At 41.7% G+C, this 23179-nt stretch overlaps 1 protein-coding gene across 1 annotated transcript; it reads left to right on the top strand.

The window, feature by feature from the left end:
* Positions 1–1672: 1672 nt before the first annotated feature.
* sntg1 (syntrophin, gamma 1) lies at positions 1673–19716 on the top strand. The gene is made up of 18 exons (XM_034556041.1): positions 1673–1732; positions 2205–2254; positions 4220–4354; positions 5913–5969; positions 6137–6194; positions 6273–6316; positions 6687–6728; positions 7032–7134; positions 7468–7547; positions 7655–7785; positions 8854–8983; positions 12934–12972; positions 14142–14258; positions 15342–15413; positions 15824–15976; positions 16132–16224; positions 19273–19383; positions 19510–19716. Exons 2-18 carry the CDS (start codon positions 2228–2230, stop codon positions 19714–19716), a joined length of 1599 nt encoding a protein of 532 aa, XP_034411932.1. The 5' UTR covers positions 1673–1732; positions 2205–2227.
* The last annotated feature ends 3463 nt before the right edge of the window (positions 19717–23179 follow it).

Raw genomic sequence — 23179 nt, forward strand, 5'->3', positions numbered from 1 at the left:
AGTTATACACACACTGCAGCTGAAATAAACAAACAAACCCACGAGACAAACAAACCCTTGAGACACAAAGAAGCCTTTCCGTCCATAACGCTTCGACAAGGTCCTGCAACGCACTTCTTTTTCAAAATATGTGTAAAGAAACTGAAGTAACAATAGAAAAGATGACGAGCAAACACAAAGAAAAGATGACGCCACACGAAGAGCAGAAACTAACCAGACCAGTAACCTTGAGCCAAGTCTGCCTCTCCGGATGTCCAAAAATCTTCAAAAATATACAAATCCTGATAATTGATCAACAAATAACTCACATGTTGAGGCAGCGTGTTCCTCTCAAGATAACAACAATAAGTCATAAATGGATGATCATCATAATTCTTCATATAGGGAAAAGATGGAAGGATTTTAAAGATGCACACGAGACACGAGGGGGATGTGATGATTAACAACAGAGGAGTACTGGGAGCTTGAAAACTTGAAATTAGTTATGTTTTTATGACATAAAATGAGCAGATTTACTGTGTGAAACTCTTTTTTTGTGGGGGGGGGGGGGGGGGGGGCGACGCCATAACATTTGAGTAACGTAGTATATCTGCTCTCGTCACTCCAAGTAAGTGAAACTCATCTCCGGCAATAAAAACCCACGTTCTCCGGAGCGCTCTGCAGGCGGCCCCGTTCATCACCCAGCGGGGGGGGGGGGGGGGGCACAGCGGTCCTCGGGTCTATGAGATGGAGACGTCGTTCCAGGCAATCTTGACTCCGCTGCGTCTCCATTGTGTCAAAGACAAAACAAATTATTTGAAGAAGAAACAAACAAAACATTGGTTTGCAAATTGGGTGGGACTGAAAATACCTGACGACGACCTAAAAAGCCACTAAAAAGGTTCGCTTTATTTAACGACCTTGGCGGGACGCGTAGAGGTCACCCGCTGAGACAAAGCGCTCGTCTCGGAGCCGCAGACACATCTTTCACGCCAAGACGTTCAATTTTCCAAAAAGCGTGTCGACCCGTCTCCCGAACGGCTGGACGAGGCGGCGGCGGCTCTCTGTGATCTCCGTTTCTTCAGATCGGATTTCTAAAAAAAGATAAAACTTCAGTCGTACAAAACACATTATCAATCACAAAAACTCAACATAAATCGATTATCAATCGCGTGAACTGTCACGTCGTCGTCACAGCACTATATCAAATTATTAGTGTTACTATCATCTGTATAATTCCTGTAACATGATATGTATTCCTCACTACACAAATCAGTATAAACGGACACTGAGCGGCCAGTTTATTAGGTACAATGAATGCAGTCTATTGCGTCATTGCCCCTAATAAACTGGCAGCTTAGCTTAGCACGTACTGCGGCGGCATGCTGGTCAATGGATTCTTGGAGGGAGAGTGTGTGTGTGTGTGTGTGTGTGTGTGTGTTAGGTTATCTAGAATATTTCCGCATTAAGTATTCAGGCCAAGAGTCTCCTGGAATCCTTTTGATTTCAACTTTCGAGTCCCCCCCCCATTAAAAAAAAAAAGCTTCTTTTTAAAAACCGCAATCTAAAGAAACAAGGACGTTGTTTTTTTTCGAGCTTTATTTTCAGACTTTTAACTTTTCTTTTTCGTTTGTGTTGGAACAGCTGCGGCCATGATGCGGGGAGGCCCTCCGCCGCGGCTCGGATCGGGCGCCGCCTCGCCGCTCGATGGCTAGATCTCGCCGTACAAAGCACTGGGGGCCTTTCTACCGAGGTGAGGTTTCATAATTCAAGTGTCGAGTGGCCGTCGTGTCTGATTTACAACCGAGTGGGACTGGTTTGTGTAAACGGGGCTTCTCGCATAACATTTCTTCTCCACTTTGGTTGTTGTACTTAAACTGTGGTGTTTTTCTGCTGCAGTGGGCCCAGTTTTTTTTGTGTCTTTCCGACGAGGCGTCAGCTGCAGCGCTGGATTCAATATCGAGACGTTTATTAGGATACCTGGGTTCTCACCTTTTTTTTTTTTTTTTTTTTTTTGCTCGTGAATTATTCATCAAACGCTGAGTGGTCTCCGGTATTCTGCAAGGGATCGCTTCTCCAGTCGAGTTATATATCTAGGAGTATATCATATAAATAGGGGGGGGGGGGGTCCTGCTAACAATGCTAGTTTAAATCGTCTGTACGTTTTTTTTTTTTTTCATCCCTCCCCGGACTAACTTGGATCTTGTTATTTTGCCCCGTCACAGTATCCCTCACTGCGTAGTAGCACATGGATTTCAAGACTTCAAATGAAGAGGTGAGTAGGATTCAATCAATGTCATATTTTGACAGTAAATTGACTGATTATAGAAGCAGCTTTGGCATTTCCAAGCAGCCTGAAACAACATCATGCGGCTAGGCGGCTCATACATCTGGGACCCTGTGCATATGCAGCCTCAGCGACTCTCCCCCCACCCCCCCACACACACACACACACACACACACACACACACACACACACACACACACACACACACACTCACCGCTCCCCCTTTATTCCATTCATTGTTACACTTGCACAAATAACCTAATCAACAAGTACACACATACAAGCAAACAGGCTTCTGAAAGAGAAAAACGAATTAGCCGCTGCTCCCTAAAAAAAGTCATAATTAGCCATGCTCACTTGATAAAGATCTCTGCCCCTGCAAGTTTATTTTTCATTTGTTTACAAACACATATTGGATAGTAGCGCACTATATTTTAAATCTATGCTTTTTATTCATCAGGGATAAATGAAGTCGTAATATTGTTTTAAACACCTTTAGTCTGCCAGGAGAAATAGTTTTCTAATGATGCTAATAACTTGTTGCTAAAAATATGCTTAACTTTTAATACCAGGCCTTCCCACGTGTGTCCCACTGCTCCCATCGCTCCGACACACCTGGGTTGGAAAGAGATGTCCTTGCATCGGAAATATTCATACGCGTGATTTCAGATTAGAGAGACGACGCTGGAGATAACACCGGAGGGGTGTTTGAAGAGTGATAGATGAGCGTACAATAGGATCGCAGATAAGCCTAATTATGTTGCGATGCAAGCGCTGCAGCGGGTCAAACGCCGCTCCGCCACGCGCTCTGACCCAGCCATGTGCAATTAAGGCACGCCCGCCCTCATTCTGCTCGGCTAATGACTCTCGCGCACGTGTTACTTCAAATAATGTGAATTAATGTGCTCCGCGTTTCTATTCCGACGCCGCAGCCGGGGGGGGGGGGGGGGGGGGGGCTTCATTTCTTCACATTCCTCATGACGGCGTCAGATAATAATGCTGCGAGAACGAACTTTGATTCAAGTCTCGACCTGCAGTCGAGATGCTCCGGCTAAGAATAGGCTTGTTGACTGATGAGCGGCGTATCCCAGGCGACAAGGACGCTGACTCTGGAGCCTTTTTTAAAAATGTTATTTATCTATTGGCAGTCTAGTCAGGTGAAGGTGCTTCTTTTATTTAGACCCCCTTTTTTAAGTCAAGGACAGGCCAGGCATTGCAATTAGCCAGGGGGGGAGGAGGAGGAGGAGATACACAGAATGCAAATGTGTGCGGATTAGCACGTTTTTTTAACATTTTTTTTAAATGGATCATTGGAAACAGTTCCCTGTGTGAAGCAGGGAAATTCAAATGTGGAGGGCGAGCTTGGTTCCAGCCACTTAATTTCACAGGTTCTTAATTTGCCATCATCCTCATCAGCGTTACAAGTAGAACTAATTAGATGATATGATTTTTATTTTCTCCCAGCCAGTGTGTATCCAAAGCACACCAATCATAAAAAGCTGCTTCTCAGAGCGTTGGCTCATTATTCCATATGTGTATATATATATATATATATGTGTGTGTGTGTAATATATACTGTATGTGTTTATATATATATATACTGTATATATATATTTATTTATATATATTATTTATTGTTATTTATTTATATATATTTATATGTAAATAAATAAATATAAATATATGAATAAATATATAAATAAATAAATATATATATGAATATATAAATATATATATATATATATATATATAAAAATGTGTGTTTATTACTCAGAGATGGTGAATGTGGTTATTTTGTTCCAAAAGAAAATAACAGACGTCACCAAAGCTCTGTATCCTATAATTTCCATGTTCATCCCGCAGCGGGCATTCAACAACATTTCATTTCACGGCCGGTTAATTCAGTCACGGAGGGATGATGGATGATTTTACCTCTCTGGCTGTTGTTCGCAGACAAAGACTGGGATTTACTTGATGCAAGAAGGGAACGAGGATCCGTTTAATATTCGACTGCACTTGGCCAAAGATCTCCTGACCCTTCAAGAGCAAGACGTCATCTGTGTGTCGGGGGAGCCTTTTTATTCCAGCGTGAGTAAAACCCCGCCGTCTGCCCAACCTCTCCATCACTAAACGCCGCCGTGCCACACTTCACACGCTCGCCTTCGAGCTGGAAGGAGCCTCTTGTCTCTCTCTACGTGTCTTTTTGATTTTTCTCAACAACCGTTCATCCGATTGACTTCACACTCGGCGTGAATTGCTAAGCACCCGAGAAAGTGCAGCGCCGAAGCGCGTGAGCCCTCGAGATCTTTGGGACATATTTGTTAGCAGTGTGTTATGTAAGCGACACACACACACACGCACACACGGGCGTGTGAGTTGCATGTGGTGCAACACGTGAAAGGTTACAGCTCAAATATACGGAGAACAAAGAACGTCCGCGCTAATAACAAATATGCTTCAGTTCATCTGTTCCTCATCAATCAATTGGTGCTATTTAATAGTGATTAACCTGCTGCATCACGGAGCCTAATAATTAAGCCGCGCCCGTCTCACAACTTTTTCTGCCTTCACATTACTTCACATCACTTACCCCCCACCCTCTCAAAATGGAATTATTCATCCCAGGGATGTTGCTGTACGATAAATGGAGGAAGCGCAGGGGGAAGATGTGTTCCAGCGGTACCCGCATTAGCTTATCGGGCACTCCGAGTGAAGACTTCCTTAGCCCCGGTGACCACTTTACACTTCTACGCGTCAGAGAAAGCGCCGACTTCCTGCACGCTGTCGGCACCTAAATATGTAAAATGTGTCGGGCCAGCGTCTTTATTCTGGAGCCACAGGCTGCAACGACCACTGTGAAGAGCAGTCAAGTCACAAATACCTGTCACAATATAGTCAATTATTGTAAAACAACAACAATCTCTCATATGAGACAAACAATATAAGATAAGATAAGATAATCCTTTATTAGTCCTGCAGTGAGGACATGTACAGGATTACAGCAGCAAAGGCACACAAGACATGGTAGGATCAATATAACAACAGTAGATAAAACAGTAAACAGTCTACGGTAGCAGAATAATATGTACAATATACAATAATATGTACACAAAGGCAGAATAAATATGGCTATTTCCACATTTCTTTCATGATTCATGGAATAATTATGAATAAGTCTGTTAAGTTGTTACATGTTGTGAATTCGCCTGCAGGACGACAGGAAACATTGAATCTTCAATAAACATCGTGCTGTAAACTAAAGAAAAGAATCAAACTATATTTTTGCCATCTTACCCACCACGTCTTTGTCTAAACTGTCTTGGATACAGTAGGCGTGTGTGTGTGTGCGCGTGTGTGTGTGTGTGTGTGAGAGAATGAGTAACATCCACGTACTGCATTGCACACAACACACAACTTTGGTTTAAAAATCAATGAACTGTGTTTGATAATGAACGAATGTCCTTGAATGTTGCTCAAAATCACGAATGTTGTACAACCAAGAAAAGCAAAGAAAAATTACAACATTGCACTATCACCACTTCCTACTATACTATGTATAATTATGTAATATAGCTCCCCTCGCGTCTCTGAGAGCTCGGCGTCGGGTCTGAACTCGTTTTCTCGGTTCTAACTGAATCTCTTCCAGGAAAGGACGGTAACGATCAGGAGGCAGACGATCGGAGGGTTCGGCCTGAGCATCAAGGTAATTTAGATCCCGTCTGATTAGGCCGGCCCGTCCCGACCGCCTTTTTAAATTAAGTCCCAACAAGTGTTATTGATCATTTTCTTGTCAAGCTGAAGGACTCGCTGGGAAATCGAGTTGCCTTGGAGTGTTTTTGTGGTCCTCTTGTAATTGTGTTTGTCCTCCAGGGTGGAGCGGAGCACAACATCCCGGTCGTAATATCCAAGATATCAAAAGAACAAAAAGGTATATTGTTTTTTTTTTTTTTGGAAAGAGTTTTCCACTAGTTAGTTTTGTTATTATATATATATTTTTTACTTCCAGCTGAACTCTCTGGGCTGCTTTTCATTGGAGACGGCATCCTTCAGGTAAAAAAAAAAAAAGCTCTTGTTTACACACATCCTATATGGAACACACACTTGTATGTTTAATAATTCATGTGCCACATGGAGCTGCATCCCCCTTAAATGTCACACCCCAAATCTTTTTTTCATTGGTTACACGTAATCACACCAAAAACATTGTCCGAGCCAGCCGGAGCCGCTCTCTGTATTCAACGGCGTCTGCGGATGTCACTTCTTTTTTTTCTTTATTTGCAGTTTTTCAGATGCCATAACAGTTATTGTGCTTTTCCTCATTAATCTTTTCTTCTTTTTTTTTTTTTTAAAGTTACAGTGATGTGATTGCCAGCGGTATATATTTTATTTTAGGGTAACCCCGTTCCTTTTTTGTTTCCAGATAAATGGAATAAACGTCCGAAGTTATCGCCACGAGGAAGTGGTAAGCCGTCGCCTCATATCTCATATTTTGCACTGCGGCCGCTCTTTCAACCCGCTTATCGTGTCTCACTTTAAGGATTTGTATCTTTTTTTTTTTGGCATGTAAAACCCATTGTTTCAGGGTTTTTTTTTTAGGGGGGGGGTGTTTTTGTTATGTAACTGCAAGAAATGTGTCTGTGTAAGTCTTATCTTGGCTTTTCCACTCTTAGAGAGGCGTTAGCAAGAAAACACCCGAGCAGTTCACAGCTCCTGCAAACAAAAAGATATCCTCCTTATGCGTTTTTTCTTTTTTTTGACTTTCCAGGTCCAGGTGTTGAGAAACGCCGGCGAAGAAGTGACTCTCAACGTCTCGTTCCTGAAGAAGACTCCGGCCTTTCTGAAACTGCCCGTGTGTGAAGACTGCACATGTGAGGCAAAGCACTCCTATGATTAAAGTATCGGCCTATAATCACCGTGAAAAATAATTAACCAAAGAGTATTTGTAGCCGGGTGTTAATTCCTGTCGAGAGATATCGGTTGTCCGGGGTGACGACGAAGAGCAAAATTCACTTTGCTAAAGATGTATAAAGCGAGAGAGGCGGCGTATGAAGACGTTGCCCATTGTGGCGCAATTGATTGAACACTCGTCATTGGAACAGCGGAGCATGAAATCCATGTTTGGCGTTGAGTTTGGAGGGTTTATTGTCTCTCGTGTGTGTGTGTGTGTGTGTGTGTGTGTGTGTGTGTCCCTGTACATTCAGGCATCCCCAGCGACCAGAGTAGTGGGACCTCCTCACCTCTGTGCGATAGCGGCCTGCACTTGAACTACCACCCTAACACGGTACTGGTTTTTTTTCCCCCCGTCGATTGTTTGGAAAACGACGAGCTCCTCTTTAAGTCGCGGTTTCGCCCCCCTCCACCCCCCTCTTCCCCCCCTCTTTTCTGCAGGACACGCTGTCCTGCTCGTCCTGGCCCACGTCCCCGGGGCTCCGCTGGGAGAAGAGATGGGTGGACCTGCGCCTCATTCCACTGCTTCACTCGCGCCTGTCGCAGTACAACCCGGGCTCTGACGTCTGCAGGTGAGCTGCGGGGGGAGCTGGTATCTCTATCTGTAAAAAGGCTCTACAGGACGGCTACTCGTCAGGTGTTTGCCTTTTTTTAAATGGAGCAGACTGCAATCCTTCATCTGGAAAAAAAATATATCCTTTCTCCCATTTAGTCTATTCCCTTCAAACGCAATTAGATGAGCGCAATATGGTGTTGCAGTTGGACGGATACTGAATAGCGGATGCTTGACTTAATAAGCTGTTTGGCTGTCAATAAATACATTTTAATTTCGCTCCACTGTGGATGATGGAGACGGCCATCTTGTGCATTGCCTCTAAATGGACCACACTTGTGGTTTGGCGCGTTTTAGTTAATTAACTGAGAATTGCGCGTGCATTGTGCCATTTTTAGATTGATTAGACATGTCGTGGGCAATGGGTTCACTTTGATTTGGGACAAAATTAAAGATCAACTTAACATCTTTTTGCACATCAGACTGAAAACATATCTATAATATTATATATATCATTTTTGAAAACGTGTTAATCAGAACCTTTTATTGCCAATTATGTTTTCACATACAAGGAATTTGTCATGGCAGGTGGTGCAACAATGGACAAACTACTAAACACAATCTGTCAGCACCAGACAGCCGCTAGCGACTAGCTGGTGAGCATAGCATCTAAAAAAAAAGACATTTTTCCACACCAAAAAACAGCTAAAAGAGTATTAATATTCGACTTAGTAACATGACTTTGACTGCGGGGCGTGTAAATAAGCTTGTTTGCAGACAGGTTTGCTATATCAACCTAAAAAAGGGATAATATGTCAGCGTCGTGTCCTCCATTGCCCCCTAGTGGCCAAAACAATCAATAACAAAGATGTCAGATGAAATTAAATGGAACAACCACCCCCGAAACTAAAGTAAAGTTGAGAAAAATGACACATTGCCAGTGAGTTTCTCATCCCCCTGCCGACATAAATGGAAAGCGAAAGCTTCCTCGATCGCACCGAATCAATAAAAAAAAGGAGTATGTAATTTGTAGTTGACATCGACGCTAAATATAATCTTTTAACTTTTACCTTTTCATTCCTTTCAGGAGTCATGCCTTCCAGCTGGTGGCCGTGGACGGAGTCTGCAGCGGCGTGATCCAGTTCCCCACGGCGGAGGACTGCTTGGACTGGCTTCAGGCTCTGGCCGGCAACATCTCCGGTCTCACCAAGCACAATGTGAGTGTGAGGAAATAATAAATAAATAACACGCGCGCCGGGGCAACGATAACCCATAATATACCACGTCGGTCGTGGGGGCCTGGGAGTTGACGCGGAAGAGTTTCAATTTGTGCGGATCGTCTCGGGAGTCCCCCCCCCCCCCCCTTTTTTTTTTTTATGCAAATGTCACGCTTTGTTGAGTGGACGCACACTAATGTCTTTCCCACTCCATCAGCGGAGTACTCGCTTATTTTCTCCGAGCTCGGGGTCACGATAACGACGCCGCACTTCACTGACTCCCCTCCAGCCCCCAAAAAACCCCCCCTGTGCACTCGTTATCTATAATTCAACGTAATACGTTGTGTCTTTTTTCCTCTTGTTGTGAGCATATTGTCGGGGATATAAAAAAAACAAACAACCCACAAAGCGTGTGTTTTCCAGATGGGCGATGCCGCTCGGTGAAGATGGGGAGGGGGGGGCGTGGGGGGGGGGGGGGGGGGGGAGGAGTCAAATACAAACGCTGCTGACGTTTAGGTGCGTTTCCAATCGTCGTACCGTTAAGTTCCATTTCGCGGAGAGTCTTAATTTAAGTCGACGTCTATAAATATATGTAACCAGTCAGCTTCAAGACGATTGAATGCAGAGCGCGGAGTGAAAAACAGGGATTTATACCGAGTGTGTGTGTGTGTGTGTGTGTGTGTGAGAGAGAGAGTGGAATAATGGAGGCCTGGTTAATTGGAGTGGCTGAAGTGAGGGACACACTGATCACTCACTGCCAGAATGGCCTCAACAATGGAGAGAGTGCATTTCTCATTCTCTGGCCCTCTTTATTTTGCTTTCACTGAGGCGTGCGCCTGAGCTACAGCAACCTAGACGGATGAGGGACGGACAGCTTTCTTGCTGGTGAAAAAAAAAACAGACGTCTAATTGAAAAAAGACACTTATTTTTTTTATTTTGTTGCTATGTCGATTTTACGCTTCGGACCGGCGTTACGTTTTAAAGGAGGAGATCGGTTGCTGTCACTTGGAGTTGAATGTCGGCGTCGTCACGGTAACGCGACCGTGTCTACCGTCACCAGCTGCTTATTAGCACTAATAAACAAACTGAGGCTGATGAGAGTGGCTTTAGTTCTGCAGGTATTTAGTCATAAAGCAAAGTATTGGACAAGCGTCGATTTTATTTTTTATTTTTTTTGGGGAGCCCCAAAGCTATTATAATTCATCCATATATGTCCATGTTTCATCCTCATGTAGGATTGTGACCTTAAATGTCCAGTAGTTAAAAAACAAATATATAACCGATATAAGCAGAACTTGTATTCGCAATCATGCATCTAAATTGCCTCCATCAGGCTGACGGTAATAACGTTGTTTTTATATTTTCCAGTCCAAATTTTAAGATTTAAAAAAGATTTTTTTTTGTAGTATAATGCGTCTTTTTGGTTATTATGTGATGTATTTGTATGCCTTTTTATAATATTTTTTTCACTGCTGCGCAACCTATTTGGGACGAATAAAGTGATTTTCTTTATTGATTGATTTATTAGGCTGAGGATCAGCCAGAGTCCCACAAAGACCTTAAAACAACAACAACAACTGTAAAACTTGAGAATATACGTGAGGGGCTTGTTTTGTGTTCCCCTGCTTTTCAAAGTCAAAATTAATATTCATAGATGGACCTTTTTTTGTGTGTGTAAATAGAATAATTGGGCACCGAAATAGCACAAACACCAGGGCCATAATTAAAATTATGCTTCATTTTACCGTCATACAATTGAACTGTTTGTAGTAAAATACTTGTCTTGAACAAATGTCGTTAAATTACTGGACATAAAGGTGCATCAATATTATAGTGTTATATAAATGTGGGGTATGTATGAAATATGTAATTATCAATTAAAATGCTCTTTAAAACCCCCACAGTGGGGTGTCCACGGGGCACTTGAGATGTTTTTAAATGCAACGCTGCGTTTCTTGGCCTTTGGCGTTGAAAAGTAGTGAAAAAAACTAAACATGCATGTTGAATATTTGTTTAAAGTCGTAACCAGATGAACCGGAAACCAAAACAAAAAAGGGAAATCTGTGACAGAAACTTACACTGCAAAGCATGCACGACTCATCATTATTAAGCTGACGTATCATAACCGGTTACCTGCCTAGCAACCCCTTGGAAAGTTAGAGTTGAGCCGTATGATAAAACATTATGTATGTGTATATATATGTATGTATGTATGTATGTGTGTGTATATACACATACATATATATAAATATATATATATATATATGTGTATATGTGTGTATATATATATGTGTATATATATGTATGTGTGTATATATATCACATATATATGTATGTGTGTATGTATATATATCACATATATATATATATATATATGTATGTGTGTGTATATATATATATATATATATATATATATTGCATATATATATGTATATATCACATATATATGTGTATATATATCACATATATACAGGTACATATATATATATATGTATATATCACATATATATATGTATCACGTGTATATATATCACATATGTATATATAGCACATATATATATGTACATCACATATATATATATATATGTGATATATATACATATATATATGTGATATATATACATATATATATGTGATATATATATATATATGTATATATATTTACCAGACTATATATATTTACCAGAATATAGTCGGAATCTCTCAAATCTGATCACAAAATAGTAATAAATTATAATATTATACTCTGTTCGCACCAATAAGTAAAGTTGTGTTTTTTCCACATGACATGCTTTGCTTGTCTCTTGTATTATTTTATGATTTGCCAAATAAATCATCAGATCATGTGCATAATGAACTGTGTCTATTGAGCCCCACAGATCAATTACATCTCAGATTAGGAGATAACGTGGTCTCTCCGCTAACTGGCTGCTTTGAACAAGAGTCGAGTGGAGGCGTGGCTGCAGCAGCAGACCTGGGACCAGCTGGTTCGGCTGGAGAGACTGCAGCATGATCACCTGCCTATAGATAAGAGTAGAATACATCCAAATGTGACGGGTGTTAATAGTAACGATTATTCATGAGCAAAAAAAAGGAATATGCTGCGTTACAGGGCTCGTACGGTCATGGAAAACCTGGAAAAAGTCATGGAATGTTTTTTTGTTTTCTTCCAGGCCTGGAAAAGTCATTGAGGAAAAAAAAAAAGTTTTGGAAAAGTCATGGAAATTTGTTGCATTTAGTTTAAAAAAAATAATTAATATGCTTTTTTAAAAAGAAAGACACATTTTTTTTCCGCGCTACATTTTCTCACTTTTTCATGTACGCACAACATGTTTGGTCATGGGAAAAGTCATGGGAAAAGTCATGGGAAAAGTCATGGAAATCCATCGTAAATGTGTACGAACCCCCGGGCATTACAATGTTACTTGAGTACGTGTAATGGAGCGTTCCTCCATTACTTTAGGGCACTTTTCACCTCCAGCAGCTGTGACTCGCCTCTATAGGAGGACGAGTTCTGGTCCGGGCTGGCTTAACGTGGTGTTTCTTCTGCTAAGAAAGAGTTATATTGCTAGTATTAAGTCTAGTGTCGGATTAGGGGAGTGATACCTGTGATCTGAGCTTTTTTTTTTTCCTAATTTAAAGCCTGACTGCTCTCTCTCGGTAGTTTATTATCACAGAGAGAATGGATTTCTTTAAATGGATTTCTTTATACGTATATTTGAAGGGAGCGGCCTCGGGGTCCTTGTGGAAATGACTATCTATTTCATTCTGTAATTTGCATGCATCGACTAAATGAAGTAGCTCTAACGGTATTCAGTGGTTAACCTGTTAGCACAGATACTGGGAGTTCATTGGTTCTGAGACAATTTGATTATTCTGCCAGTAACCGGTGTCTGAAAATGTGGTTTTTAATGTTCTCATTTGATGTGTTCTTGTTGCATTTTCACAGGTGAAGAAGATTAACCGTAATTTCCCAGTCAACCAGCAGGTAAGGTGTTTTCATTTTTACCCCCATCTTGTATAACAAGTGGCTCTAATCAGGTCAGCCAGTGCACGGTGCGATGTCTTTCCGTCTATTGCAACGCGAGGAGAACGCTTTGCATCATTAAAGCTCGTCCGCAGAGGGATGATCGGGAAGAAAGAGGAGCGCCTTCAGTCGGCCCGCCGCTGTCGTCTAAACACGGGGAGATAATGCGACTAATTTATTTTGGGGTTTGTGCCACAAAAAAAAAAAAAAGCGTGTGAATTCACTCGACGATTCTTTTTTAAGAGAGGAAGCGACGTGACTACGTGTCCCGAATCTTTCACTCCAAAGGTTTGCAATCACCCAGATTTAATTAACGAGCGCTGATGTTGAGATGCACTTGATTTAAATATAATAAATAATCAAGTCTGTGAACATTTGCTTTACTTTCTTTCTCTGTTATCTTCCCATCCGCCTTCATGTGGGCAATATGAACATAAATGCCATGTTAATACGTCTTCAGTACCACTTTTTCTATTAGACAAGAGTGATAATATTGGATTTTTATGTGATTTTTTTTTTGTTCCTAGATCTGTCAGATATTTAATCTCCTAGAAAAAAAACAAAAAATAGGAGTACCTGAATGGTAATCTTTTAAAGCCCCTGATCATTTTTTCTTTCACAAGTATCTTTCAATTGAAGTTAAATATTCATGACTTAATAAGCAATCAAGTAAAAATTTGGAGAGGGAAGAAAAGAAGAAAAAAAACACCGTTTATTATTAATAACCTCCTCGAATGTGGTTTGATCCATTTCAATGTAGGAAAACTCGATTTACACAAATATTGTTAAAAAGAAATAATTATATTTGATGTGTTGTGTTATATGGAAATGTTAGTTAATCACATCCACGCAGACACAAAATACATTTATAAATGTTATTGTTGTGTTATTTGCACCAGTGACACGATTGCTGCACGCATGCATGCTTGAAACTGTGTCGCAGTCACCACGACACCATGCATTTGTTATTAATTATTGATCCTACTGATGCATTGCCGACACTGAAAACAAAGCTTATTGTCAGAAGTATTGATCATGTTAGTGTAGACCCGGAGGAGAGAAGTGTTATGATGTTTCTTAACCCATCTTTTTGCCTCCCGACCACTCGCCTCTCTCTCCCCGTCGGGTAGATCATCTACATGGGCTGGGTGGACGAGAAGGAGCAGGACTCCGTTCAGGACCGAATGTATTCCCCAAAGTTCCTCGCTCTGCGGGGCTCCTCCCTCTTTAAGTTCTCGGCGCCTCCCGTAAGTTTTTCACATCGCGAAATCCTCACATTTGTCTCGGCTCACTTTTTTTTCCTCTTTTCGAGCATCAGAAGACGCAAAAAAAACGCCCGTTTGGACTCCGCGGGAGAATTTCTTTTTGCTTCACGTCACGTTAATGTATTGTTGAAGGAGAACATGTTTTTCCACCCAGTAGAAGAAGAAGAAGAAGAAGAAGAAGGAGGAAGCGTCATCATCTTTTGGTTGCCGCATTGATCTTCCTCCTGATTGATGAGCATCATTAAATCTGTTTACATACTGCCAGCCCACTTAAGTGATTATGACAAGAAGGATAAGTTGTTGATGGTGCTGGAGATGAGAAGAGATTGATAGGAAAACTGCAATTGCCTTGAATCTGCTCGTATAAATGGAATATGCTAATGTGAGTGGGTGTGTGTGTGTGTGTGTGTGTGTGTGTGTGTGTGTGTGTGTGTGTGTGTGTGTGTCACGTAGAAGCTCGTTGCAGACCAAGAGAAGGAAAATTACCCCTCAGGATGACCGCTTTTTAAAAATAAATAATAAAGGTTCATCAAATGATTGACACCTGGAAGCCCCGCCCCCGAGGATCGGTCTGGTTTACCCCCGGTTGGGCTACTTTCTGAGGATATCCGTCTACGTAAAGCGGGGTTAAGATATCGCGAAAAAGGGTTTTCTTTTGTCAAAGTGAAGCGTGCCGTTTAAATATATAAAAACATTAAAGTGTGACTACATGTGTTTTAAACCATTTAAACCATTTAAGGAATAACATTTAGTTTTATTGAACAGGACGTGCAATACATGAACAGTGCTATTCCTGAATGTCAATGCACCACTCACATTAACTACCTAGCTGATAAAAGCTGCTTCCATATTTCATTTATTATTTTTTTTTTTGGTAAACTGTCAGATTTTAGCTTGACATGTATAGCAATGGTTTACGAGGGCGGTGGGGGTCAAACTGTAATTGTATTTAAAAGTATTTCCATCACTTTTACTTTCTTTCCTTCTTTTTTTTTTAATAAAGCCATTCTTCATTATCAAAATATATGTGACATTATTATTATTTTTTCTTTTTTTTTTCTTCAGGTGACGACGTGGGACTGGACCAGAGCCGAGAAAAGCTTCACTGTGTACGAAATCATGTGCAAGATCTTAAAGGTAAGGCCGGCCCGCTCCGGGTTTCCTTTTCTTTTTTTTTCTCGAGCGTTCAGAGGAGCGATGAGCACCGGATGCATTGAGAGAAAAATAAAGTAACCCACCGATTCATCTGCATGAGTGTCTCACAGACGGTTCAGATTTCATTTAATTTATTACACAACGCTTTAATTTAGGTGACAAAACGATGCATTATGGGTAAAACGTTGCGCCGTTCAGCTCGCGTTTGTTACACATCACCTTCACGTAAGCGTCGGTTATACGGAGTGAAATAATTCAAGTGCTTTTAAAGCCCGCAGACCTCGGGTTTAGCTTCAGGAAAAACGACTGCACTGCTGTTGCTTTGTCTTATCTCCACGTCACTCTGCCCATCTGTACCTGATCAGCATGGCAGCCGTACTGTCTTATCTTAGGATAATGACCTCCTGGACAAGAGGAAGCACTGCTTCAGCGTCCAGACGGAGAGCGGCGAGGACATGTTCTTCAGCGTGGAGCTGGAGCGCGAGCTGCTGATCTGGGAAAAGGTTTTTCAGATGGCCACGTTCCTGGAGGTGGAGAGGATACAGGTCGGCACCTGAACAGTAGGCCGCGTGAAGGGAACTGACGATAATTTTCTTTTAAAAGACATCGATTACGCTCACATGGGAAAACACATTCAGGGGCTTCTGTGTCCTTCTTGTCGCTCTTTCCGGGTGACATCTTGTTCTCCTGTTCCGTGCAGTGTAAAACGTACGCCTGCATCCTGGAGAGCCACCTCATGGGACTCACGGTCGACTTCAGCATGGGCTTTGTGTGCTTTGATGCCGCTTCAAAGGTGAGTGTGATACTTTACCATCAATACGAATGGGGAAGAGAGTCTGTGCGCGCACACACACACACACACACACACACACACACACACACACACGCAAACACACAGTGTGATGAAACTAATCACCATGCCGCAGCCTCTCTTTTCCTGTTTTTTCCTTTTTTTTCTGTTGTGTGCTACTAACCTTTTCTCCACATTTTGGGAGTGTGAGCCCCCCCCCCCCCACACACACACACACACACACACCCACACACACACACCCACACCCACCCCCACCCCCACCCCACACACACCACCACCCCCTTGCCCCCCATGGCTCACGTTGGCCTTTGCCGACATTATGCGGATGAGCAGGACGCGAGCGCCGGCCATATTGTTCTGCAAGATCTTGGCCTCCGTTCTTGCAATGTGAAGCGACAATGTCGTCGTCCCCCCCCCCCCAAGGACAACAGAAATGTTGGCAGCGCATTGTTTACAGAGAGAACACGATCCATATGTAAACTCCCGATTGCAGAAAGCACGTTTGAATTGCTTTCAATCAGAAACGCCGTGGCTACAATAACTCTGTTGGACAAATGGAAATGTATCTGTTGGCCCGGTGAGATGTTTATGGGTCTGTTTTGTTTTTTTAATCAAAAGTAGCAATGTTACTTTATAAGGCACAACATAAAACTAAAACACGTATACAACAAGGTTATTATCAAGACATTTAAAAGCATAAAACACAGCGCGGCTCTGACTTTGACTGGTCTATCTGGTCTAAGTTGGACTGCGTTGGCATCGGGTCGGCGGTTCAGAGCTCTCGCTCGCCCTGCACCCTGCACCGTGCACATGGCTCTGACCGGCGTACAGTCTGTCGATACATCAACATATTACATGTTAAAGCACAGTATTTCTACATATCTAATGAGGGCTTTTCATAAAGGAAGAACACCTCAAAGGTCCAAAGCTCTGACACCGGAGACTTGAGCGTGAGCAGCTGCACGAACCAAGAGAAACGGCAAGGAATCGGGTACATTTATGTTATTTATATTAGGTTTCCCTTCCAACTATTAAAGGTAGGAGTTGGGCGCCAGACAGGAGAATAATTGTACTAATTTTTAAGAGGATGCTGCAAAAGATACACAAAAATACACAAAACAAATACATTTTCCTCCACTTTTCTTAAATAGAAATGGTCAAATAAAAAAATAAAAGGTGTAAGGCGTATACTCGATACGGTCTTACGCCATTAACGAAAGATAAACACGCATACGGGAGTCTAGATATGGAGATCGAAATGCCCTCAATTAAAGTAATTGCATTAAATGATGACTCCAGAGGCACGCTAAGTGTTGTGGGTCAGGGGGGGGGCGGTGCGAGTGGTATTCTGTGCATTTCCCTTTCCGCTACAATATGATACAAACGATGGCATAAATGAAAGATATAATACATCGGAATTATGTGGTGGAAGAATCCCGTGCGGTCCTGGAATATTATTCCAAACATTGTTCCTTGAGCTGACAACAAAAACCACAAACTCCCATTTGAACGTTGATATGATCCTCCTGCATGAATAGATGGAACTAGGCTGCCGTGGAAACGCTGGCAGCGTCCCTCAGGTGCGAGCAGGTTGCACGCCGTGTTGCGCAACGTCGCTTTCTTCCCAACTTGTTTCCAGCGAGTTTAAACGACTCGGTTGCCAACGTGGAATGCGTAATTCATAAGCACTTGAGAGATGATTTCATAGGATCCGTTGGAGCCCACAGACATGCACATCTTTTTTCTTTTTTTTTTTTTAAATCGGACATCTCCAGGGAATCCTGTAAAAGACCAGCGCTTTAATATCTATAATAATATATAAAAGGCCCCTCGTGCACCAGAGTAATATATAGAAAATATATCCACTGTGGATTCAAATATTTTTAGCAAACAAAGAACAAGGACATCCTCTCTTGCTCTGGTTGAAAAGAACAGCCACCCCAGGTGCATGCTGGTCCTGTACCTGCCTGCCTTCAGCCTGGCGTCCGTAGTGCTGATAATTCCTACAAAAAAATTATAATCTAAACAAATACCAAGCAAAAGAACACGCACTATCTTACTTCGTTCTTATAAAGCGAATATCTCGAATAAATCAAACACTAAAAGGAGCTCCTCCGATAGTTAGTGTAAAAATGCTCATCATGGCCGCTGTCGGTGGTACATCATTATTTATTACTATTTAATACGTACTGCTCCATTAATGTTTAAGACTTTAATGTAGCTGGTCAAAGTGAGCTAAATTATCATAATTAATTCATACTGTTCGGGGGGTGTTAATCTACAGCAATGTATCAATAATCATGTAATTTGAAATCATAATATATTAATAAGTAAGAGGTATCCGCAGCTGTCGCATAAAGTGAAATATAGAGTACGATATCTCCCTTCTAGCAGAAACACATCATAACTAAAATAATACTGAGCAGAATCTCGTGAGAATTCCATCCCACGAGTGAACGCGTCTCCGTGCGCCCGGAGGCCCCGATCCAGGTGCACCGTTACAGGTGCTCGTGATTGACACCGAGGAGACGGAGGTATCGTGGCTTTCAAAGGAAAGCCGGAGAGGCGTCGTGAATATAAATATATATATATATATATATATATATATATATATATATATATATATATATACGTTCTGAATCTGATCAGATTTACTCTTTTTGTGTGCATGCCGTGTTAGACTTGCGCTGTAATCAATCAGATTATTATTATTTATTTTATGCCAAGGTAATAATTCCAGTGTGCAGGGACACGGATGCATATTCATGCGGACGCGTTGGCCAGCTGTCTGCCTCTCGTTCGGCTCCCCGTGCAGCTTTCTGTTTATTCAGTCCGACGCTAATTGAATCACGGACGCTATTTCGGGGCGAAATCTCTGCGGCTTGTTAAAATGTCCTAATGGCAGAAATAACAAGTGGGTGACACGCTCCATTTCTCACCCAATGCGATGTTATTGTTTACTTGAGAAAGGAATGCAGTCACGTTGTTGTTGTTGTTTTCCTTTTTAAAGTTGTCTTTTCCGCTCTTCAGGCCGTCCTGTGGAGATACAAGTTCTCCCAATTGAAAGGATCGTCGGACGACGGGAAGAGCAAGATCAAGTTCTTATTCCAGAACCAAGACTCCAAATCTATCGAAGCGAAGGTGAACTCGCATTAAAGCTGCATGTCCAGGAAACGGTTATTCAACGGGACAAAGCATCGCAAGTTCTGAAAGATGTATGACTTACGATGTCTCTTGTCTTTTCATTTTCGTTATTTTTTTTTTTAGGAGCTGGAGTTCTCCAACCTCTTCGCCGTGCTTCATTGCATTCACGCTTTCTTCGCCGCCAAAGTCGCCTGCCTGGACCCGATTTTCGTGGAGAGCCAAGGCGCCGCGACGACGGCGACGTCGACGTCGACGACCGCCGGCTTCCCTTCTTCTCTCTGCAGTATGTCGTGTAACCCGCAGACGCCTAAACTCAAGTACGCCACCTGACAGGCCACGCCCCTTCCGCGCCTCTCTCCATCGGGATGCTGCATCGAAGCTGTGGACCTAAAAGAGGTGGAACGGGAGAACGGTTATCAAATGATGAAAAAAAAAAAAAAGACCTCTTTTGAGAGTGATATACTTGATATTTGTGGAAGAAGTTCCATATGTTCTGGAATAATTCGCGGACCTGGATCTGCTTTGAGAGACTCCACGAAGGACGTGTGCAGATTTTTTTTTTTGTTGCTTTCTTCAAGTGAAACGGTCCTCTTCGTCCTCGTGAGCCCGCACATCTCGAAGAAAAACAACCGTTATTTTCCCCCACGGTCGCGATGCTTTTTCAAGATTTTTTTTTTTTTTGGGGGAGCCTTTTATTCATTTCCCAATCGAAGCTTCCCCCCCCCCCCCCGTGGTGAGGAGGACGTGTCCGGACGCCGATATGACGCCCGCTTTCTATATTTCATTTCTCGCTTTTATTCTTCTCTGTAAATGACGTAAAAAAAAAACCAGAAGGCGTAGTTTTTATTGTATGGATGAAAAATATAAATCCCAGACCACACAGCTATATTCTGACAACAAACACGACGAGGAAACACCTTCTATGATGTCTAGAGCATTTTTATTTATTTTTCTCCCCACAACTTCATTATGTAAATAAACACTGACATTCAAATGAACTCAAAAGAATTATGAATTATGGTCGATGACTTGAGGGATTACGCGCAGAGGGGATTATGGCATTTGTTAATTTGATGTGCACCAGAGATAACCAGGTGGAAAACCTCATGACCTCTCTCTCTATCATCTTCTGAAAAACGGCATCTTTTGGAATATATATATATATATATATTTTTTTTTTTGGTGGAAACTTCAGCTTTTTCATTGACTATTAAAGAAAAAAAAGTGAAGAACAGATATGTAGCGTCGTGGCCTCCAAAAGGTTTGAGATCCCACCCCCTCCCCCCTTTTTTCAACACACTTAAACAGTTTCTAAGCGCAGCAGAGGGACCACTAACCTAATCATGCTCCCAAAAAGAGTTCAGGTCAATTAGTGCAATTAGTCACGCTCGTACCTCCCCATCTACAGAGTGGACTCTGAGCAGAAGGGGCTCCTGGGTAGGGAAACCCTGGAGGATGGCACGTTAAATGGGGTCAGCGGAGTGCCGGCGTGGGCGTCTTGAGGGAGACCAATGGCGGTGCAGTCTATGCAAAGAAAAGTCCGAGCGATGCGTCTGCGCTTTATAAAGGATCTTCGGTTGCATACCTTCATACACTGGCGGGGTCTAGAGAGTTTATTCTTCTTTCTTTTTTTTTTTGCAGATGTTTTATTAACAAATATTCTGTGTGACTTAAATTAATAAACGAGACCTTTTATAACATGGCTCCCTTGTGTGGTGGGGTTTTATTTCCACGTTTCAATATTATTAAAATATAACTTAATTTACTCAGACTTATATGTCAGCGATTTAATATTTACATATTTAAAGACACGGTGCATAATAATAGCAAAAAGAAGTGTAGTTAAATACAGTTTAGCGGGTTTCCTGAGAAAACAGTTGAGTGCACTTAAGTTTAGTCAATTTTTGTTGCAATAATTTTGCTGTATTTTAATATTTTCTGATGTATTTTGTTACAGATTAAAAACAAAAAAAATCACATGAAAAACTCCTAAAACTACTGAGAATGGAACAAAAGCTGCTGCAGCAGAGAAGAAGTTCCAGGTGTGCTTGTTTTGTTCACCTGTCTGTCTTAAGCTTCAGGTGTGCTTGTTTTGTTCACCTGTCTGTCTTAAGCTTCAGGTGTGCTTGTTTTATTCACCTGTCTGTCTTAAGATTCAGGTGTGCTTGTTTTATTCACCTGTCTGTCTTAAACTCCAGGAGTGTCAATTATGGTTACCATTAAGAGGCTGAGTGGACTGGTTATGCTGGGATGGAGAGGCTGAGTGGACTGGTTATGCTGGGATGGAGAGGCTGAGTGGACTGGTTATACTGGGACCGAGAGGCTGAGTGGACTGGTTATGCTGGGATGGAGAGGCTGAGTGGACTGGTTATGCTGGGATGGAGAGGCTGAGTGGACTGGTTATGCTGGGACGGAGAGGCTGAGTGGACTGGTTATGCTGGGACGGAGAGGCTGAGTGGACTGGTTATGCTGGGACGGAGAGGCTGAGTGGACTGGTTATGCTGGGACGGAGAGGCTGAGTGGACTGGTTATGCTGGGACGGAGAGGCTGAGTGGACTGTCTTATTTAAATAGATATTCTAGAGCTCCTTTCATTCCTCACTATCGGGTAATCATTTATGCATTTAGTAAAATGTTCACACAAAGTATTAAACACCCTGAAGATGTCCTCGGGATTATCTCAGACTTATTAAATATGCATTGCTTCATAAGAAATAAGAGTATCCAACACTTGTGGAGTTTGACCTATTCTAGAGATTAAAATCAAGATATTGCTCTGTTCTTTACATTAAGCAACGACAATTTTATTCAATAAAGGTTTAAAAGCTGATTTTACACACCAGCTTGTTTCTATTGAGATATACTGTGTATGTATATATATATATATATATATATATATATATATATATATATATATATATACACATACATCTTTGACCCTGTATCACCCTATGTGTATATGATGTATATCATACAAACCGTATATTCATTTAATGTCAAGGTGATTTGTTACGGATACTGGTTTGTTACGTCCTGGTTTTTTAAGACAAGAGCATGTTTAATGCATTAAATCGTTTATTTGACATTTATGTCACTAAATCTATTAAATCTTCTGACTAGCGGATTTAAATGACATGTTTCAGTCTCTGCACAGAAAGGTCCAAACATAGTCTTTTATTTCGTCCTTTTACGTCCGTTTCCTGCAGTGAAAATAGGCGAGTTCTGTAAAACATGAAGTACATTACGGTAACAGTCTGTAATGCGTGCAGCCTTCGGGCTTCACGTGCAGATAACGGCCTGTTGACTTGTCTGGAAATCCATCAATCTGTCAGAAGAGCTCTAGTGTTGTCTCAGTGTTTATCAATTAAAAATGTAGCTTTCCAAGGATTCAGGTTTCTTCTACTTCCACGTTAACGCAATGACTTGAAGAGGCGTGTGTACGTGATTGTGACATTTTTTTATTTATTTTTTGTGCCAAAAACATTTACCGGAGAGAGAAACACAAAACACATTTCCCCCCCCCCCCTCCCAAAAAAAAAAATTTAACTGTGAGAAGAAGAAAAAAAACCCAAAAAACCTGATGGAACAGCGACGCGGCTGTTTGTTTTTTTTGGCTTGGACCAAATTAACTTAAATATAAAAAGCACAGAATTATGGTTATGACTTTTTTTGCAGTCGTGTGTGTGTATATATATATATATATATATATATATATATATATATATATATATATATATCGTCCACGTTCCCGGCGATCCCGTTTACTTTGGTGCAAGGCGTGACCTGAGAGTCGA

Source organism: Cyclopterus lumpus, chromosome 17, assembly GCF_009769545.1.
Source record: "Cyclopterus lumpus isolate fCycLum1 chromosome 17, fCycLum1.pri, whole genome shotgun sequence".
NCBI classification, from domain to species: Eukaryota; Metazoa; Chordata; class Actinopteri; order Perciformes; family Cyclopteridae; genus Cyclopterus; species Cyclopterus lumpus.

Bases quoted from the DNA above. Each gene is read 5' to 3' on its own strand.
- sntg1 (XM_034556041.1), top strand. From the start codon at position 2,228: ATGGATTTCAAGACTTCAAATGAAGAG. The intron at 7,548-7,654 runs GTACTGGTTTTT...TCTTTTCTGCAG, and splicing joins TGAACTACCACCCTAACACG to GACACGCTGTCCTGCTCGTC. The intron at 19,384-19,509 runs GTGAACTCGCAT...TTTTTTTTTTAG, and splicing joins CCAAATCTATCGAAGCGAAG to GAGCTGGAGTTCTCCAACCT.